Source organism: Camelina sativa, chromosome 18 (genome assembly GCF_000633955.1).
Source record: "Camelina sativa cultivar DH55 chromosome 18, Cs, whole genome shotgun sequence".
Lineage (NCBI taxonomy): Eukaryota > Viridiplantae > Streptophyta > Magnoliopsida > Brassicales > Brassicaceae > Camelina > Camelina sativa.
In genome coordinates this window covers 6,141,613-6,158,342 of record NC_025702.1, presented here as the reverse complement: position 1 = coordinate 6,158,342, position 16,730 = coordinate 6,141,613, and the positions used below count along the sequence as shown (strand labels likewise).

At 39.1% G+C, this 16,730-nt stretch overlaps 2 protein-coding genes across 7 annotated transcripts; both read left to right on the top strand.

The window, feature by feature from the left end:
* Positions 2,153 to 9,606, top strand: LOC104760690 (glucose-6-phosphate isomerase, cytosolic). 6 transcript variants are annotated; one of them, XM_010483656.2, is made up of 24 exons: positions 2,153 to 2,246; positions 2,341 to 2,376; positions 2,549 to 2,604; positions 2,710 to 2,786; positions 4,498 to 4,579; positions 4,669 to 4,716; positions 4,947 to 5,102; positions 5,182 to 5,278; positions 5,373 to 5,415; positions 5,744 to 5,811; positions 5,903 to 5,987; positions 6,341 to 6,389; positions 6,658 to 6,730; positions 6,816 to 6,876; positions 7,166 to 7,232; positions 7,459 to 7,515; positions 7,602 to 7,655; positions 7,763 to 7,891; positions 8,002 to 8,065; positions 8,153 to 8,226; positions 8,751 to 8,804; positions 8,895 to 8,963; positions 9,049 to 9,246; positions 9,327 to 9,606. In XM_010483656.2, the coding sequence occupies exons 3-24, from the start codon at positions 2,551 to 2,553 to the stop codon at positions 9,348 to 9,350; spliced, it is 1,683 nt and encodes a 560-aa protein (XP_010481958.1). In that variant the 5' UTR covers positions 2,153 to 2,246; positions 2,341 to 2,376; positions 2,549 to 2,550; the 3' UTR covers positions 9,351 to 9,606. The 6 variants fall into 6 exon arrangements, with proteins under 6 accessions (XP_010481958.1, XP_010481956.1, XP_010481952.1 ...); XM_010483654.2 differs by lacking the exons at positions 4,498 to 4,579; positions 4,669 to 4,716 and adding exons at positions 3,651 to 3,732; positions 3,820 to 3,867 and having other exon boundaries at positions 2,341 to 2,451; XM_010483650.2 differs by having other exon boundaries at positions 2,154 to 2,246; positions 2,341 to 2,451.
* On the top strand, positions 10,682 to 11,779 carry LOC104763178. The gene has a single exon (XM_010486584.1). It carries the CDS (start codon positions 10,682 to 10,684, stop codon positions 11,777 to 11,779), a length of 1,098 nt encoding a protein of 365 aa, XP_010484886.1.

Here is a 16,730-nt window from a genome sequence, read left to right as displayed (position 1 = left end):
AGAAACCGTACGTCCCATTGGAGCACACGAACCTTATCACCTGCAGGAAAGGAAATCATGCTAAAATCAGTAGCCGTCTCAATGCCTGTGTATGCAATGTCATGTTTTAAATTACCAAAGGGCATTATATCAGCCATTGAAACTCTGCTGATGATTTTTTGGTGGGAACGAGATAAACATCATTGACGTATCCCATGGATTGCTTGGACCAAACTTCAGAAATCTAAAAAGGATGGAGGATTGGGATTTAAAGACCTTGAAAAATTTAATGATGCCCTTCTGGCAAAAACAAGCATGGAGACTAATTAAGTATCCTAATTCTTTATTTGCCAAAGTCATGAAAGCACTGTACTATCGTGATGATAGACTACTAGATGCCAAGGAACACAAAAATCAATCCTACGGGTGGGCATCATTACTGGCATGAATAGATTTGATCAAAAAGGGAATAAGATACCTAGATGGGGATGGCAAAACAATAGGTTTGGGAATTGATAATGTGTTTGCAGAGCATCCACCAAGACCAATTAACCTAGTAGCTTCACAAAGCATTTCAACAATGGAGACTTTGATAAAGAAAACATGAGCAACTCGTCCACTAGATTCACAACAGTTAGATATTGTCACCACTCCGAAAGATAACACAGCTACTAAAAACCTATACATCTCACAAGTTGCAACCAAAGACTCTTTAATCTGGCATTATACAACATCTGGTGAATACTCTGTAAAGTCAGGGTATTGGTTCCTCACACACAATCCTTTTGATACAATCCATTCCCAAATATATCTCATGGATCAGTGGCTTTTGAAGAATAAAATATGGAGGTTGAACATCCTCCCAAAAACAAAACATTTTCTCTGGAGAGTTGTTTCGAGAGCACTACCAACAACAACCAGATTACGAACTCGTGGAATGAAAATAAGTTCACTTTGTCCAAGATGCAATCAAGATGATGAAACAATCCTTCATGCACTTTTTACTTGCCCGTTTGCTAAAATGGTTTGGAGAATGTCAAAAAATCTATCTTTAAAACTTTTTAAAGTTGATACTGATGCAGAGTCAATAATTTCATCTTTAATTGATCTATCTAATCAACATAACAACATCAAAGATTTGTTATCCCCTTTTTGGGTGGTTTGACGAATTTGGAAAACTAGAAACACTTTAGTTTTTGATGAATATAGAGAGGGAGCCACGGTTACTATTATAAAAGCACTTGTTGAAACAAATGAATGGATACATTTTGTCAAACTGACAAACAAAAATTGCAGGCAAACTTTGATGAATGAAAATTTACCATGGTCACCACCTACTCTTGTGCTTAAATGTAACTTTGATGCAGCCGACGTTCCCATTAGTCATCACACCTCAGGAGGATGGATAATACAGAATCACTTGGGCGACGCCACTATTTGGGGAGAGACTAAATTATCTCTTTCTAACTCAGCTTTGGAGGCGGAGGCAAAGACATTATTATCATTAGTCATCACACCTCAGGAGGATGGATAATACGGAATCAATTGGGCGACGCCATTGTTTGTGGAGCGACTAAATTATCTCTTTCTAACTCAACTTTGGAGGCAGAGGCAAAGACATTATTATCAAGTATACAACTACTCTGTAGAGGTTATGGCTATTGTTCGATGATCTTCGAAGGTGATTGTGAGAATCTGATTAATTTAGTTAATGGCCGACTTCATAATGCTTCACTCACAAATCTACTGCGTGATATATAGTTATGGCTTTTGAAATTTCAACGTTTCGTGTATTTTTACAAATAGGAAAATAATGTAGCTGCTCATTCTCTTGCTAAAATGGGTTGTTAAACAATGAATTGTTATGTTGAGTCTATATCAAAACCAGATTGGTTAATTGAATCTCTTTGTACTAACTTTGGTTAAATTAATAGAAATCTATTTGCATTAATAAAATAAAAGTGTGGAAATGTACAATACTTCACAGTATTTATTGGTAGGATATTTTAAATTCTAAAAATGATAAAAGATTTGAAATTTTGAGATTGTCTATAATCGTATTGAACAAAGAAAACATGCTATAAAAGTCTCAAATAATTGAGACTTCCCGTTTGATGATTTATGTATTCCGCGGTGTATAGAAAAAATCAATAAACCTAATCAGTCTACTCTTAACCCAATTAAAAAACAAACCACCGTTTTAAACACCGTTTCAGTCGCGTGTTGCAGAGCGCAGAACCTTCCACCGACACGTGTCATACCCACAGGTCCGTCTCACGCTTCCCTATCGCTTTTTTTTTTTTTTTCTTTTTCTCCAAGGCGTCTTCCTCACCAATTTTTTTTCTTCTTCTTTTTTACCAGAACCTTCTTCTTCACCTCATCTTCGAAGATCCTCAGGTTCTTATTTCTTTTTCTCTCTTCTCTCGATTGATAACGAAATCAAAGTTTGTACCGTTTCGTCCCGTTGATAAGGTTTCCGATCGTACCGATTCTCTCTAATAGCTGGATGATGAACGAAAAGTGTTTATATATTTGACTTTTTTTTTTTGGTTGATTGATTGATTACCAGTAATGGCGTCGTCAACTGCTTTGATTTGTGATACCGAAGCCTGGAAGGATTTGAAGGTATTATTGTTAGTCTTCTAAGATTTCTCTGTTCTTAGTTTGTTTGTCAATGGTGGTTGTTGTTTCGAGAAGAGTGATTTGGGGTTGTTTTGGTAATTTTGGCAGGGACATGTAGAAGATATTAACAAGACTCATTTGCGTGATTTGATGAGTGATGCCAACAGATGCCAGTCTATGATGATGTATGTATAAATCATTCATATGCTTTTCTTTTCTTTTTCCTGTATATAAATGCTTTTAAGGTTTATCTCTATAGCTATTATAGAGAAGTTGGATGTTTTTTGTTTTGTGACTTGGCATCAAAATTTTGTGTTTGTTTTAAGTAATTGCGCATNTTTTTTTTTTTTTCTTTTTCTCCAAGGCGTCTTCCTCACCAATTTTTTTTCTTCTTCTTTTTTACCAGAACCTTCTTCTTCACCTCATCTTCGAAGATCCCCTCAGGTTCTTTTTTTTTTTTTTTTTTTTTGTCTCTCTTCTCTCGATTGATAACGAAATCAAAGTTTGTACCGTTTCGTTCCGTTGATAAGGTTTCCGATTGTACCGATTCTCTCTAATTTCAATTAACGACTGTTTATGTGAAATGCGTAATCTATCGGAATCTGAAGTTTTGCTATAACCATAGCTGGATGATGAACGGAACTTGTTTTTGTATTTGACTTTTTCTTTTTGGTTGTTGTTTCTGATTGATTGATTACCAGTAATGGCGTCGTCAACTACTTTGATTTGTGATACCGAAGCCTGGAAGGATTTGAAGGTATTATTAGTCTTCTGTTCTTAGTTTGTTTGTCAATGGTGGTTGTTTCGAGAAGAGTGATTTGGGATTGTTTTTGGTAATTTTGGCAGGGACATGTAGAAGATATTAAGAAGACTCATTTGCGTGATTTGATGAGTGATGCCAACAGATGCCAGTCTATGATGATGTATGTCTTCTTTCTTATCTCTATTGCTATTATAGAGAAGGTGGAGATTTTTGTTTTATGCCTTGGCGTGTGTTTTGTTATAAGTGATTCATGAGTTCCCATTTCTATGTGGTTTGATTTTTTCAGGGAATTTGACGGGCTGTTCTTGGATTATTCTCGTCAGCGTGCAACTATTGAGACGATGGACAAGCTTTTGAAATTGGCAAAGGTGAGAGCAGGATGTTTATTGGCAGATTTTCATACGACTGCAACGAATTTTTTACTGGAGATTTTAATCACTTGGTTCTGTATACAGGCAGCTCAGTTGGCAGAGAAGATCAGCAGAATGTTCAGTGGGGATCATGTGAGTTATACATTGACAAGTATATATAGGAAGATATTGGAATAGCTCTTAATCTCAGTTTGATTCTATCAAATGAAACTTCTTATTATAGTGTTACATATTAGAAAATATAAATGAAGACATTTCTATTCCTAGAGATTTGAAATTCCATCTCCTTTGGTATAGGGATATAGACGTTTTTTCTCATCTCTGGCGTCTGATTTTTTCCTTGCGTAACTTTCTGAATGGNCAACTGCTTTGATTTGTGATACCGAAGCCTGGAAGGATTTGAAGGTATTATTGTTAGTCTTCTAAGATTTCTCTGTTCTTAGTTTGTTTGTCAATGGTGGTTGTTGTTTCGAGAAGAGTGATTTGGGGTTGTTTTGGTAATTTTGGCAGGGACATGTAGAAGATATTAACAAGACTCATTTGCGTGATTTGATGAGTGATGCCAACAGATGCCAGTCTATGATGATGTATGTATAAATCATTCATATGCTTTTCTTTTCTTTTTCCTGTATATAAATGCTTTTAAGGTTTATCTCTATAGCTATTATAGAGAAGTTGGATGTTTTTTGTTTTGTGACTTGGCATCAAAATTTTGTGTTTGTTTTAAGTAATTGCGCATTCTGTGTGGTATGATTTTATCAGGGAATTTGATGGGCTGCTGTTGGATTATTCTCGTCAGCGTGCAACTGTTGAGACGATGGACAAGCTTTTGAACTTGGCAAAGGTGAGAGCAGGATGTTTATTAGCAGATTTTCATACAACTGCAATGAAATTTCACTCGAGATTTAAATCATTTGTTTCTTCTGTATGCAGGCTGCTCAGTTGACAGAGAAGATCAGCAGAATGTTCAGTGGGGATCATGTGAGTTATACATTGACAAGTATATATAGGAAGATATTGGAATAGCTCTTAATCTCAGTTTGATTCTATCATATGGAACTTCTTATTAGAGTGTTACATATTAGAGAATATAAATGAAGACATTTCTATTCCTATAGATTTCAAATTCCATCTCCTTTGGTATAGACGTTTTTTTCTCATCTCTGGTGTCTGATTTTTTCTTTGCGTAACTTTCTGAATGTCTTCCTCAGATTAACAGTACGGAGAACAGGTCAGTTCTTCATGCTGCGCTCCGTGCTCCAAAAGATGCAGTTATTAAGGCTGATGGAAAGAATGTGGTGCCGGAAGTGTGGAACGTTCTAGATAAGATCAAGGATTTTTCTGAGAAAATTCGCTCTGGTTCATGGGTAATTTGTACATGCCACTTGAAAGTCTACCTCTAAAGTTATCATCTCTATGTATTAAGTTTTCTGCACTAATTGACAGGTTGGAGCTACGGGCAAACCACTGAAAGATGTCGTTGCAGTTGGTATTGGTGGCAGCTTCTTAGGTCCACTGTTTGTGCACACGGCTATTCAAACAGGTGGCTGCATCTAGTCTTGGTACCTAGCCTCTTGCTAGTTTTCTTTCTAGCTTGTGTAATTCAAATTTATGCTTTTATACATGTTCATTCTCAGATCCAGAAGCTCTAGAGAGTGCTAAAGGACGCCAGCTGCGATTGTAAGAATTATGTATTTTTTTCTGTACTTTCTCTGTTTATTCCCTGATGGCTTTGGTTGTTTTGAATGCTTGTCTTCATTGATATGCTTACGGTTTAAATTTTCTGCTGAAGGTCCACAGAAACTCCTAATTTATGTGTTCTTTTACCACTAGTGTCACATACTCCTTGTTTATCTAATTTTCGGGTAACTTAGTAAGAGGCGACTGTATTGAACTTGTTAGCATCTAGTTATTCATCTTGGATTCCATTCTTGGTTATTTTTATATTTTTTTTTCTTGTGGCAGTCTATGTTTACACCTCAATTTAATGTGTATCTTTTTTTTGCAGCCTTGCAAATATTGATCCTGTTGATGTTGCGAGAAATATCAATGGACTAAATCCAGAAACCACTTTAGGTTCATGCTCAAACCTATCTATAAATGCACCTTTATCATTTCCATTTATGGGTTTTACTCTAAATAATCTTGAGGATATTTATAACTCCAGTGGTGGTGGTCTCAAAAACATTTACAACCGCTGAAACAATGCTGAACGCTAGAACATTGAGGGAATGGATTACAACTGCTCTTGGGTTAGTATTTTTGGCATTCTAAATCTTGTTTTGTTAGAAACTTACAATAACCATGGCCAGAGATGTGCCGCTCTCTTCAACTCCTCGTTTTGGCTGCTCTCAGTGATGTAGTAATGAATTTGCTCATATTTCGGCTACGTGCATTGCATGTTGTTTTTCCTGTTTGTACATGTCTATGGAAAGTATTTGTGACACCCTATTGTAGACGATAAACATTATCGTCAGAGGAAATCTTTTATGCTTTTACATTTACTAGCAATTTTGCTCAAAATATAATCTGTTATTCTTTATTCTACCCATGTTTTGGATATCGTGAATGAACAACATTCATCTAACATGGGATAACTTAACAGGGCGTCGGCTGTTGCAAAACACATGGTTGCTGTCAGCACTAATCTTGCGGTATGTATTTGCCATAGTTTCTTTGGGGACATTATTATTTTTGTGTTGTCCATCTTAGGAAAGTTAAACCGAATACAGAGACTTGAGCCTTTCTGACTATGTAATGGATGGACATGTTAATCTAATCTTAAACTGAATTATCTACCAGGTTTATTGGACAATGGTAGTCTCCATGTTCTAGGATTTATTATTTATTTCTACTTCCTTGAACATTTTCATATTCAGAAAGTCAGGAACATGTTTACACTCTGGATGTTTTGTTTAACAGTTAGTGGAGAAGTTCGGTATTGACCCAAACAATGCATTTGCATTTTGGGATTGGGTCGGCGGAAGGTACAGTGGTAAGTTCTTGTCTGTTTTTTTGTTGGATTCATTTTCTCTCCCATATCCATTTACTTAAGTCTTTATCTGAAATTCTGCTTGCAGTTTGCAGTGCTGTTGGAGTCTTACCTTTGTCGCTGCAGTATGGCTTCTCTGTGGTTGAGAAGTACGGTAGCTTCTATTTATTATCCTTCTCATAAAATGTCTTTGGCATAGGAAGTAATACATATCTGTCTTCAGAGATTTATTTAAATAAGCTTGCAGATGTACTGGTTCTAACTATAAAGCCTCAGGAAATATATTGATGTATATTCTGTTTTATGTTTTCCCATATCAGAATGATTTCTTCCTTTCTCTTGTGTTCCCGTTAATGGAATGTTATATGTTTCTAAATCCAAAAGAAACCTTCTTAAAGGACGCAGTTGATATTTAGTCTTTTCTATTTTGTATTGCAGGTTTTTGAAGGGAGCTTCAAGCATCGATCAGCATTTCCAGTCCACACCATTTGAGAAGAATATTCCTGTGAGTGCTTTATTTTGATAATCGCCGAGAGTAACTTAAATTCTTCCTTCGACAATGTGTATGTGTGGTGTGTGAGATAATATAGAATCACTCTCCATGAAGCAGCCCTTATACTCATTTGATAGCAAGCATTTCCGTTAACTCCCAGTATAGATTCCCATATGTTAGTATCTACTGTAGTCAAGGCTCTGTGAGAGGTTGATTTGGTGACTTCTAACGATTTCAGGTGCTTTTAGGGTTGTTGAGTGTCTGGAATGTATCGTTTCTTGGATATCCTGCCAGGGTAAGCGTTGACTACTTCTACATCAGGCTGAAATTTTTCTCGGATTAAGATGTTCAGCCTCCATTAACATCCTTTGGTTTTCTCAGGCCATCTTACCTTACTCTCAAGCCCTTGAGAAATTTGCTCCGCACATTCAACAGGCATGTGAACTGGGTTTCCCTTTTGTCTCCTTAACCTTTGCTTCTTCATATCTATTTTTGACATTAAAAATTAATTTTTTTTACTGGGACCAATTGTTTGATTTCAGGTTAGTATGGAGAGTAATGGAAAGGGAGTCTCAATTGATGGTCTGCCTCTCCCGTATGAGACTGGTGAGATTGATTTTGGTGAACCTGGAACAAATGGTCAACACAGCTTTTACCAACTAATTCACCAGGTACATGCTACACATAGATTTCTCTGGAAATTTGGACTGGGTTTTAGCAAGTTCTCAACGCATGATAAGCTAACGAGAAATGCATTACATCTTTCTTAATGATGTTTTAGGGACGTGTAATCCCTTGTGATTTTATTGGCATTGTGAAGAGTCAGCAACCTGTATACCTGAAGGGTAGGCATTTCCATTTCTGTTGCTGTAAATTTGACTTGAGTTCTTTTTTGTGTATTCCCGTTCTTAAATTCTGAATTTGATTGACAGGAGAGGTGGTCAGTAACCATGACGAGTTAATGTCCAACTTTTTTGCCCAGCCTGATGCGCTTGCATATGGGAAAGTAAGACATTACATTTGGTCATTCGGGATAAATAGACTGATANTTTGGTGAACCTGGAACAAATGGTCAACACAGCTTTTACCAACTAATTCACCAGGTACATGCTACACATAGATTTCTCTGGAATTTTGGACTGGGTTTTAGCAAGTTCTCAACGCATGATAAGCTAACGAGAAATGCATTACATCTTTCTTAATGATGTTTTAGGGACGTGTAATCCCTTGTGATTTTATTGGCATTGTGAAGAGTCAGCAACCTGTATACCTGAAGGGTAGGCATTTCCATTTCTGTTGCTGTAAATTTGACTTGAGTTCTTTTTTGTGTATTCCCGTTCTTAAATTCTGAATTTGATTGACAGGAGAGGTGGTCAGTAACCATGACGAGTTAATGTCCAACTTTTTTGCCCAGCCTGATGCGCTTGCATATGGGAAAGTAAGACATTACATTTGGTCATTCGGGATAAATAGACTGATATATGACTAAGGTTCCGTTGTAAAACAAACTTTTTGGTTTTTCCTTTGTAGACACCTGAACAGTTGCAGAAAGAGAACGTTTCGGAAAATCTCATTCCCCACAAGGTAAAAAATATGGTCTTGGATCAATATTAGAAAAAAGGACTTCTATGTTTTTCAGTATAATCACGTATAAATTGTTGTAATTTTCCACAGACATTCTCCGGCAATCGACCTTCTCTAAGCCTTCTACTTCCAGAATTGACTGCTTACAGTGTTGGCCAGGTCTGTCTCTATTTCAGGTTTATCAGTACAGTCTTTAAGGTTATTGCTATAAAAGCTGACATTTTTGTATATGTATTGTTTTCAGTTGTTGGCAATCTATGAACACAGAGTTGCAGTTCAAGGCTTTGTGTGGGGTATCAATTCGTTTGACCAGTGGGGAGTTGAGCTAGGAAAAGTTTTGGCTACTCAGGTGAGGAAGCAGCTTCATTCATCACGCACTCAAGGAACGGCTCTCGAGGGATTCAATTACAGTACCACAACACTTTTGAAACGATATCTCGAGGTATGATTCTGTAAAGGCTCTAACATTCTCAAATTTCGTTCATGGCTTTGCCTAAAACCGTCTCTCAAACACTCTTCCAGACAAGTTCCGAGCCGCAGATCTGATGAACAAGCCCCTGTTTCTCCGCCTTCAACCAATCGCGAACCATTGGAGCATTTTTCACGCTTGTTTTTTTTTTTTTTGCAACTGTCCCTAATCAGTATACTTCATCGGCACTCATAAATCATCTAAAAGTGAGTTCTAATAATCCAAACCCCATAGGTTCAGAACTGGGAGCATATTATTAGATGAGCTTTTTTTTAATTAATTTATATGCTCATAAAAGGTTTAACAATATTTCACAGCCTTTTTGTATCCTAATTACCAAATCAGGACGAGGATGAGAACACAACCGCTTCAGAAAATAAGTTACTCCTTGCTCAACTTCAATACTGTTTACACAATTAGTGGTTTAGTACTAAAAAGTTCACTGCAATGCATGTAAAGAATATGAAGTGATGAGTTTACAACTCTGGTTTGCTTATCACACCACGATTGAAATTTTGTTTCTTTCTGAGAATGGTAGTTCGCGACCATGATTGTCGGCGCATGACCCCATCATGTGCACGAGTTGTGTCCAGAGTCAATGATATGACCATGTGATTGTGCTTTTTGTGTTAGCAGTCATTTACTTTGGTGGGTGACAGCCTCTAAAATCGATAAACGCTCAAAACATATATTTCATAAACTTTATCACTTGTAATCCAAGTAAACAACCTAAAGATGCTAAGCTAGTGTTGAAAGTGCAACAGAGCTCTGAAGGCAATAAGTAGCTGTGAGGTAGTTCAGAGGGCTGATATGCTGACGTGGCGTGACGTGCTGACGTGGCGTGACGTGCTGATAAGATACGTGAGAAGGAAGGAAAAAGAGATCAAGATATATTCGAAGATATTGAGAGTATATTTTATAGGAAAAGATAAGGGAAGATATTTGCTTAGAGATAAGAAATATTTCCTTTTAGTTAAGATTCACAAAGATCTAGGTTAGAGATCGTTTGTGAGGTTATAAAAGGACGAGGGCTAGCCGCAAAAAGAGTCAGCACTCATGGGATTAAGTTTGAGAGTTTTGTAAACCTTCGAGCAAATACAAAAAGCTTTGAAGGTGAGTGTGTGTAGTATACTCTTTTAGGTCTACACAAGGTGTTGTGTTAGATAGATAGGAGAGTGAGCTTTGTTTTTCAAGTCTTTTAGATCTACACAAGGTGTTGTGTTAGATAGATAGGAGAGTGAGCTTTGTTTTTCAAGTCTTTTAGATCTACACAAGCGTTTGCTTGGCGCATTCCAAGTGTAGTTTTTGTGTGTTGTGTTATCTCTATACCTTTACAATTGGTATCAGAGCAGACACCTGATAAAAAGTCTGATATCTTTTTCAACAGGTGAGATCTTGCGACTAGGGTATGGAGAAATCACTGGAGGTTGTTACGCTACAAGGGCCATTGAAACTGGATCCGGAATGTTTCGGTTACTGGAAAGTATCGATCCAGCAGGTCATCTCAAGCATTGACATGGAAGCTTGGTTTGCAGTGGAGGATGGTTGGACTCATCCAACTGATAAGAATGAAGATGGTGAATTGGTGCAAAAACATAGAAAGAAGTGGACAGCTGAAGAAAAGGCTAAGGCCAAACACAATTCGCAGGTGTTGTCAGTCATCTTCAAATCTCTGCCGAGAGATATTTTCAACCAAGTTCAAGGTTGTGTGTCGGCTAAAGAGGAGTGGGACATTCTGGTCGTGACTTTTGAAGGAACTTGTAGAGTTAGGCGCACAAGACTGGACAATCTTGTGTCAGACTTTGAGAATCTGCAAATGATTGAAACCGAATCTGTGGCAGACTATAGCAGCCGGTTGAGTGGTATTGCTCAAGAGTCTGTCGTTTTGGGTAAACGATACAAGGACAAAAAACTGGTCAAGAAATTTCTTAGAAGTTTACCTGACAAGTTTCAACCGCACAGGTCTGCAATTGATGTGTCTCTCAATTATGATGAGCTCAAGTTCAATCAAGTCGTTGGGATAATGCAGGCGTTTGAGATGCAACTAAAGAAGAAAGAGAAAATGAATGCTAAGTCATTTGCTCTTAAAGCTGCAGAAGAACAGAAGCTTGTTGAATCACAGGAGCTTGAAGACGAAGAGAAGGTCGGTCTGTTGGTTAAGAAGTATTTTCGCAAGATGGAAAGAGGTCAGCGGAAGGGAACTCCATCACTTGCAAGTGCAGATTCTGCCAAGGGTTTCAGGAAGAATGATAAGTCAGAACGCCAGTGTGCTGAGTGTGAAGGATATGGTCATTGCAAGGCTGAGTGCCCAAACAACAAACGGAAGCAATCTCTGAAATGCTATGGATGCAAGGGTTTTGGTCATACCAAGACTGATTGTCCCTCCCAAGGAAGTAATCAGAAGTCCTACATCACATGGAGTGAAAGTGATTCTGATGAAGAAGATAACAAAGGTGAAATTATGAACAACTTTGTGGCTCTGCTGTGGAGTAATCGAGGAAGATGAAGAAAATGAAGTTCTCTTGTTGAAAGAAGACATTGACAAGACAATTGAGTCAGACTCAGATGGGGAGGAGCCCGACTTGTCGATGGAAGATCAGATAAGTCTTCTTATTCAGACTATTGTGCAAAAGACTCAAGATAACAGTGAGTTGTCTGCCGAAAGAGATACGCTTCAGATGAACATTGCAATGTTGGATAAGGAACTAAGTGAAGAAAAAACCAAGTCTCTGCGTCTTGAGAAGCAATTGGAAGAACAGCTGAAGAGCATCAGGATGCTGAGTAAAGGAGCTAAAGATATGGACTTCTTGCTCAGTACTGGAAAATCAAGCACTGCAAAGTGGGGTCTGGGTTATCAGAGAATCAGCTCTGACAAGTCCACATAGTTTGTTAAAGGGCATAACCCTGAACCAAAACTCAAAGCACAACCTGTTGCACCAAACGGACATCATAATCAGGTCCCTAAGGTAAACCTGCATCCTAGGCAGATGTTTGTGCAGCGTGAGGTTCCGGGGAGGCAGACGTATGGTCCACAGAGCTATCCCCAGGCTGCTCAGCGACCTGTTGGTCTCAGCAGGAGAAGAGGATGCTGGTACTGTGGTCATCTAAATCACTACAAGGCTCAGTGCTTCAAGTTTCAGAATCGTGTGACAAATCTAGTGCAGAATGGTAGCTTCTACCCAGCTGTTAGAAGAGTTAAGCAAGGGTATGTCAGAAAAGATGATCTCTACTATCATGTTGCGTACACAACAGATAGAACTGAAGTTGATCAGGCCAAGTGGTATTTTGACAGCAGATGTTCTAGACATATGACAAGGGCTCTCGACAATTTGTCTCACATAGAAGATGTTGCTGCTGGAAGAGTCACGTTTGGAGATGGAGGAAAGGGGACAATTCGAGGGAAGGGTACAACTAGTGGTGATACTCAACCCCAACTGAATGATGTGTTCCTGGTAGATGGATTGAAGGCCAATCTGATCAGTGTCAGTCAATTGTGTGATGAGGGCTTAGATGTTACTTTCACCAAGAAGGATTGCAAAGCTGTTGATCAACAAAGGTCTGTTAGACTCAGAGGTAAACGATCTGGGAATAATTGCTATATGTAGAAATCAGAAATGTCATGTTTTAATGCCACTGTTGAGTTAGACACAGAGCTGTGGCACCAGAAACTTGGTCATTTGAATGTGCGCACAATGTTGAAATTGGCAAACCAAGAAGTTGTACGCGGACTGCCAAAGCTGAAGGGTGATCCACACTTTGTATGTGGTCCATGCAACAAGGGAAAACAGATCAAAACATCCCATGGGTCTCTGACAGATATTCGCACAAGTCATGCTTTACAGTTGGTTCACATGGATCTGATGGGGCCTATACAAGTTCAGAGCATATCTGGTCGACGATTCCTTTTCATGATGGTGGATGACTACACTCGCTACACCTGGGTAAGGTTTCTTCATGATAAATCTGATACTCTTGAATATTTTCGTATTCTTGCCTTGCAGATTAAAAGTGAGAAGTGATCAATCGAGACAATTCGAAGCGATCATGGTGGTGAGTTTCAAAACGACAAGTTTGAGCAATTCTATGGACATCAAGGCATTACTCATCAGTACTCTGCACCAAGAATGCCATNAAGAGTCACGTTTGGAGATGGAGGAAAGGGGACAATTCGAGGGAAGGGTACAACTAGTGGTGATACTCAACCCCAACTGAATGATGTGTTCCTGGTAGATGGATTGAAGGCCAATCTGATCAGTGTCAGTCAATTGTGTGATGAGGGCTTAGATGTTACTTTCACCAAGAAGGATTGCAAAGCTGTTGATCAACAAAGGTCTGTTAGACTCAGAGGTAAACGATCTGGGAATAATTGCTATATGTAGAAATCAGAAATGTCATGTTTTAATGCCACTGTTGAGTTAGACACAGAGCTGTGGCACCAGAAACTTGGTCATTTGAATGTGCGCACAATGTTGAAATTGGCAAACCAAGAAGTTGTACGCGGACTGCCAAAGCTGAAGGGTGATCCACACTTTGTATGTGGTCCATGCAACAAGGGAAAACAGATCAAAACATCCCATGGGTCTCTGACAGATATTCGCACAAGTCATGCTTTACAGTTGGTTCACATGGATCTGATGGGGCCTATACAAGTTCAGAGCATATCTGGTCGACGATTCCTTTTCATGATGGTGGATGACTACACTCGCTACACCTGGGTAAGGTTTCTTCATGATAAATCTGATACTCTTGAATATTTTCGTATTCTTGCCTTGCAGATTAAAAGTGAGAAGTGATCAATCGAGACAATTCGAAGCGATCATGGTGGTGAGTTTCAAAACGACAAGTTTGAGCAATTCTATGGACATCAAGGCATTACTCATCAGTACTCTGCACCAAGAATGCCATAACAGAATGGTGTTGTTGAACGTAAGAACAGAACGCTGCAAGAAATGGCACGAGCTAAGCTACATGGAAATCAAGTGCCTCATCGGTTCTGGGATGAAGCTGTGAACACAGCCTGCTACATCATCAATCGTGTGCATGTTCGCCCAGGGACCAGCAAGACTCCCTATGAGCTTTGGAAAGGGAAGTCTCCAACTGTGCACTATTTACATGTGTTTGGATGCCTGTGTTATATTCTAAATCATAAGGATCAGTTGGGTAAGTTTGACTCTAAAAGTGATGAAGGTATCTTTCTGGGTTATTCTGGACATAGCACTGCCTTTCGTGTCTACAACAAACGTCTGATATCCATTCAGGAGACTGTCAATGTAGTTTTTGACGACACCTCTTTCCTGCGAGTGGCATTGGTGCCTATTGTCTCCGACACGGACCTGGTAACTAATGCTGAGAAGTTTGTGCCAGAAGCTGTCAGTCCTGTTGTCTCTGACAGGCCTGTATCACCATCTGGTTCAGATCCTATGCCTTCTCAGGTTCATAGGAATCACTCCTCTACTGATGTTATAGGTGCGATTCAGGGGGGTAGAGTTACTAGAGGGAAGCAAATTGATTTTTCTCAGTTGGCTGGGAAGAAACAAAAGGCTGTCGTTCCGGAGTCTGTCTCTCAGGACTCTGATGTAGAGCAATTTGCATGTTTTGTCTCTTCCATTGAGCCTAAGAATCACGAGGAGGCGCTTCGTGATGAGTTCTGGGTTGCTGCTATGCAAGATGAGTTGAAACAATTTAAACGAAGTGATGTTTGGGATCTCACTCAGCGTCCTGCTGACGTCAACGTCGTAGGAACAAAGTGGATATTCAAGAATAAGAGTGATGCTAGTGGCTGCATTGTGAGGAACAAAGCAAGGTTGGTAGCTCAAGGTTATTTTCAAATTGAGGGAATTGACTTTGATGAAACCTTTGCTTCGGTGGCAAGGTTGGAGTCAATCAGGTTTATGTTCGGTATGGCGGAGGAGGCTTAAGTTCACTTTGCATCAAATGGATGTTAAAAGTGCCTTTCTAAATGGGATACTGCAAGAGGAGGTTTATGTTGAGCAACCAAAAGGCTTTGAGAATTCGCAGCACCCTGAGCATGTTAATCGTCTGAAGAAAGCCTTGTATGGTCTAAAGCAGGCACCACGAGCATGGTATGAGAGATTGACTACATTTCTGATGGATCACGCATACAGTCAAGGAAGTGTTGACAAAACGTTATTTGTTCTCAACAACAACAATAATCTGATGTTTGTTCAGATCTATGTGGATGACATTGTCTTTGGTTCCACGTGTCAGCCTCTTGTAAAACAATTTGTGGAAAGCATGTCTCAGGAATTCAAAATGAGTATGGTGGGAGAGTTAAGGTACTTTTTGGGATTGCAAGTTGAACAATCAGCTGATGGAATCTTTGTATCTCAAAGTACTTATGCTAAGGAGCTTGTACAACGCTTTGGCTTTGATAAGATTAAAGAAGCAAAGATCCCAATGGGTGCAAACGAAAAACTCTCCAAGGATGAAGAAGGGGAGGATGTAGATGAGAGACTATACAGAGGAATGATTGGAAGTCTGTTGTATTTGACTGCTAGTCGGCCAGGCATATGTTTGTCAGTTGGGATCTGTGCACGCTATCAAGCCAAGCCCAAGTTGTCGCATTTACTGGTTGTAAAGAAGATCATCAAGTACATGAAAGGGACATTGGACTTTGGCATCTATTCTACCAAGGATACCAACACCGTTCTGAGTGGATATTGTGATGCTGATTGGGCAGGTTCTGTGGATGATCGTCGTAGCACAAGTGGAGATTGCTTCTTCATGGGCAACAATCTGATCTCATGGCACAACAAGAAACAAAACAGTGTCTCTCTATCAACTGCTGAAGCTGAGTACATTGCGCTAGGAAGCTGTTGCACACAACTTCTATGGATGCGACAAATGGCTTCTGATTATGGTATGGATTCTGACACTCTTTTAATTCATTGCGATAACTTGAGTGCAATCAATATTTCAAAGAATCCTGTTCAGCATTCACGAACCAAACATATAGATATTAGACACCACTTTGTTCGTGAGCTAGTTGAGGCGAAACTGATCGAAATTGACCATGTGAGCACTGATTCGCAGTTAGCTGATTTGTTTACCAAGCCTCTGGACTTCAACAAATTTGTAAATCTGAGGAAGTCCATTGGTGTTTGTGAGTTCTAACCTGTTTTACCTAAGATGTGTTGATCAGAGAAAGGAACATGTACTAGAACAGGTCATGGAAATCCTAGAATAGATAGAAGATCAGCACTCTGAACGCAACCGTGGGAAATAGCTGCGTGTCATGCCGGTCTATTCATCCTGTCAAATGTTATCATGTTTTAAGGAGGTCAAAGAGCTGTGAAGAGACACAAAAGTACATCCTCAATAGGAAAACTTTGTTTGGGGACAAGTATGATATCAGTGATTGACAATGCTCATGATGTCACTGTGTTCATGTCTGTGAAACAGCTAACAAAAGGCTGAGACATATATAGATATAATAT

Coding starts and splice junctions, on each gene's coding strand:
- LOC104760690 (XM_010483656.2), top strand. CDS start 2,551: ATGGCGTCGTCAACTGCTTTGATTTGTGATACCGAAGCCTGGAAGGAT. Junction 5,988..6,340: donor TGGATTACAACTGCTCTTGG/GTTAGTATTTTT, acceptor ATAACTTAACAG/GGCGTCGGCTGTTGCAAAAC. Junction 6,390..6,657: donor CTGTCAGCACTAATCTTGCG/GTATGTATTTGC, acceptor TTTGTTTAACAG/TTAGTGGAGAAGTTCGGTAT.
- LOC104763178 (XM_010486584.1), top strand. CDS start 10,682: ATGGAGAAATCACTGGAGGTTGTTACGCTACAAGGGCCATTGAAACTG.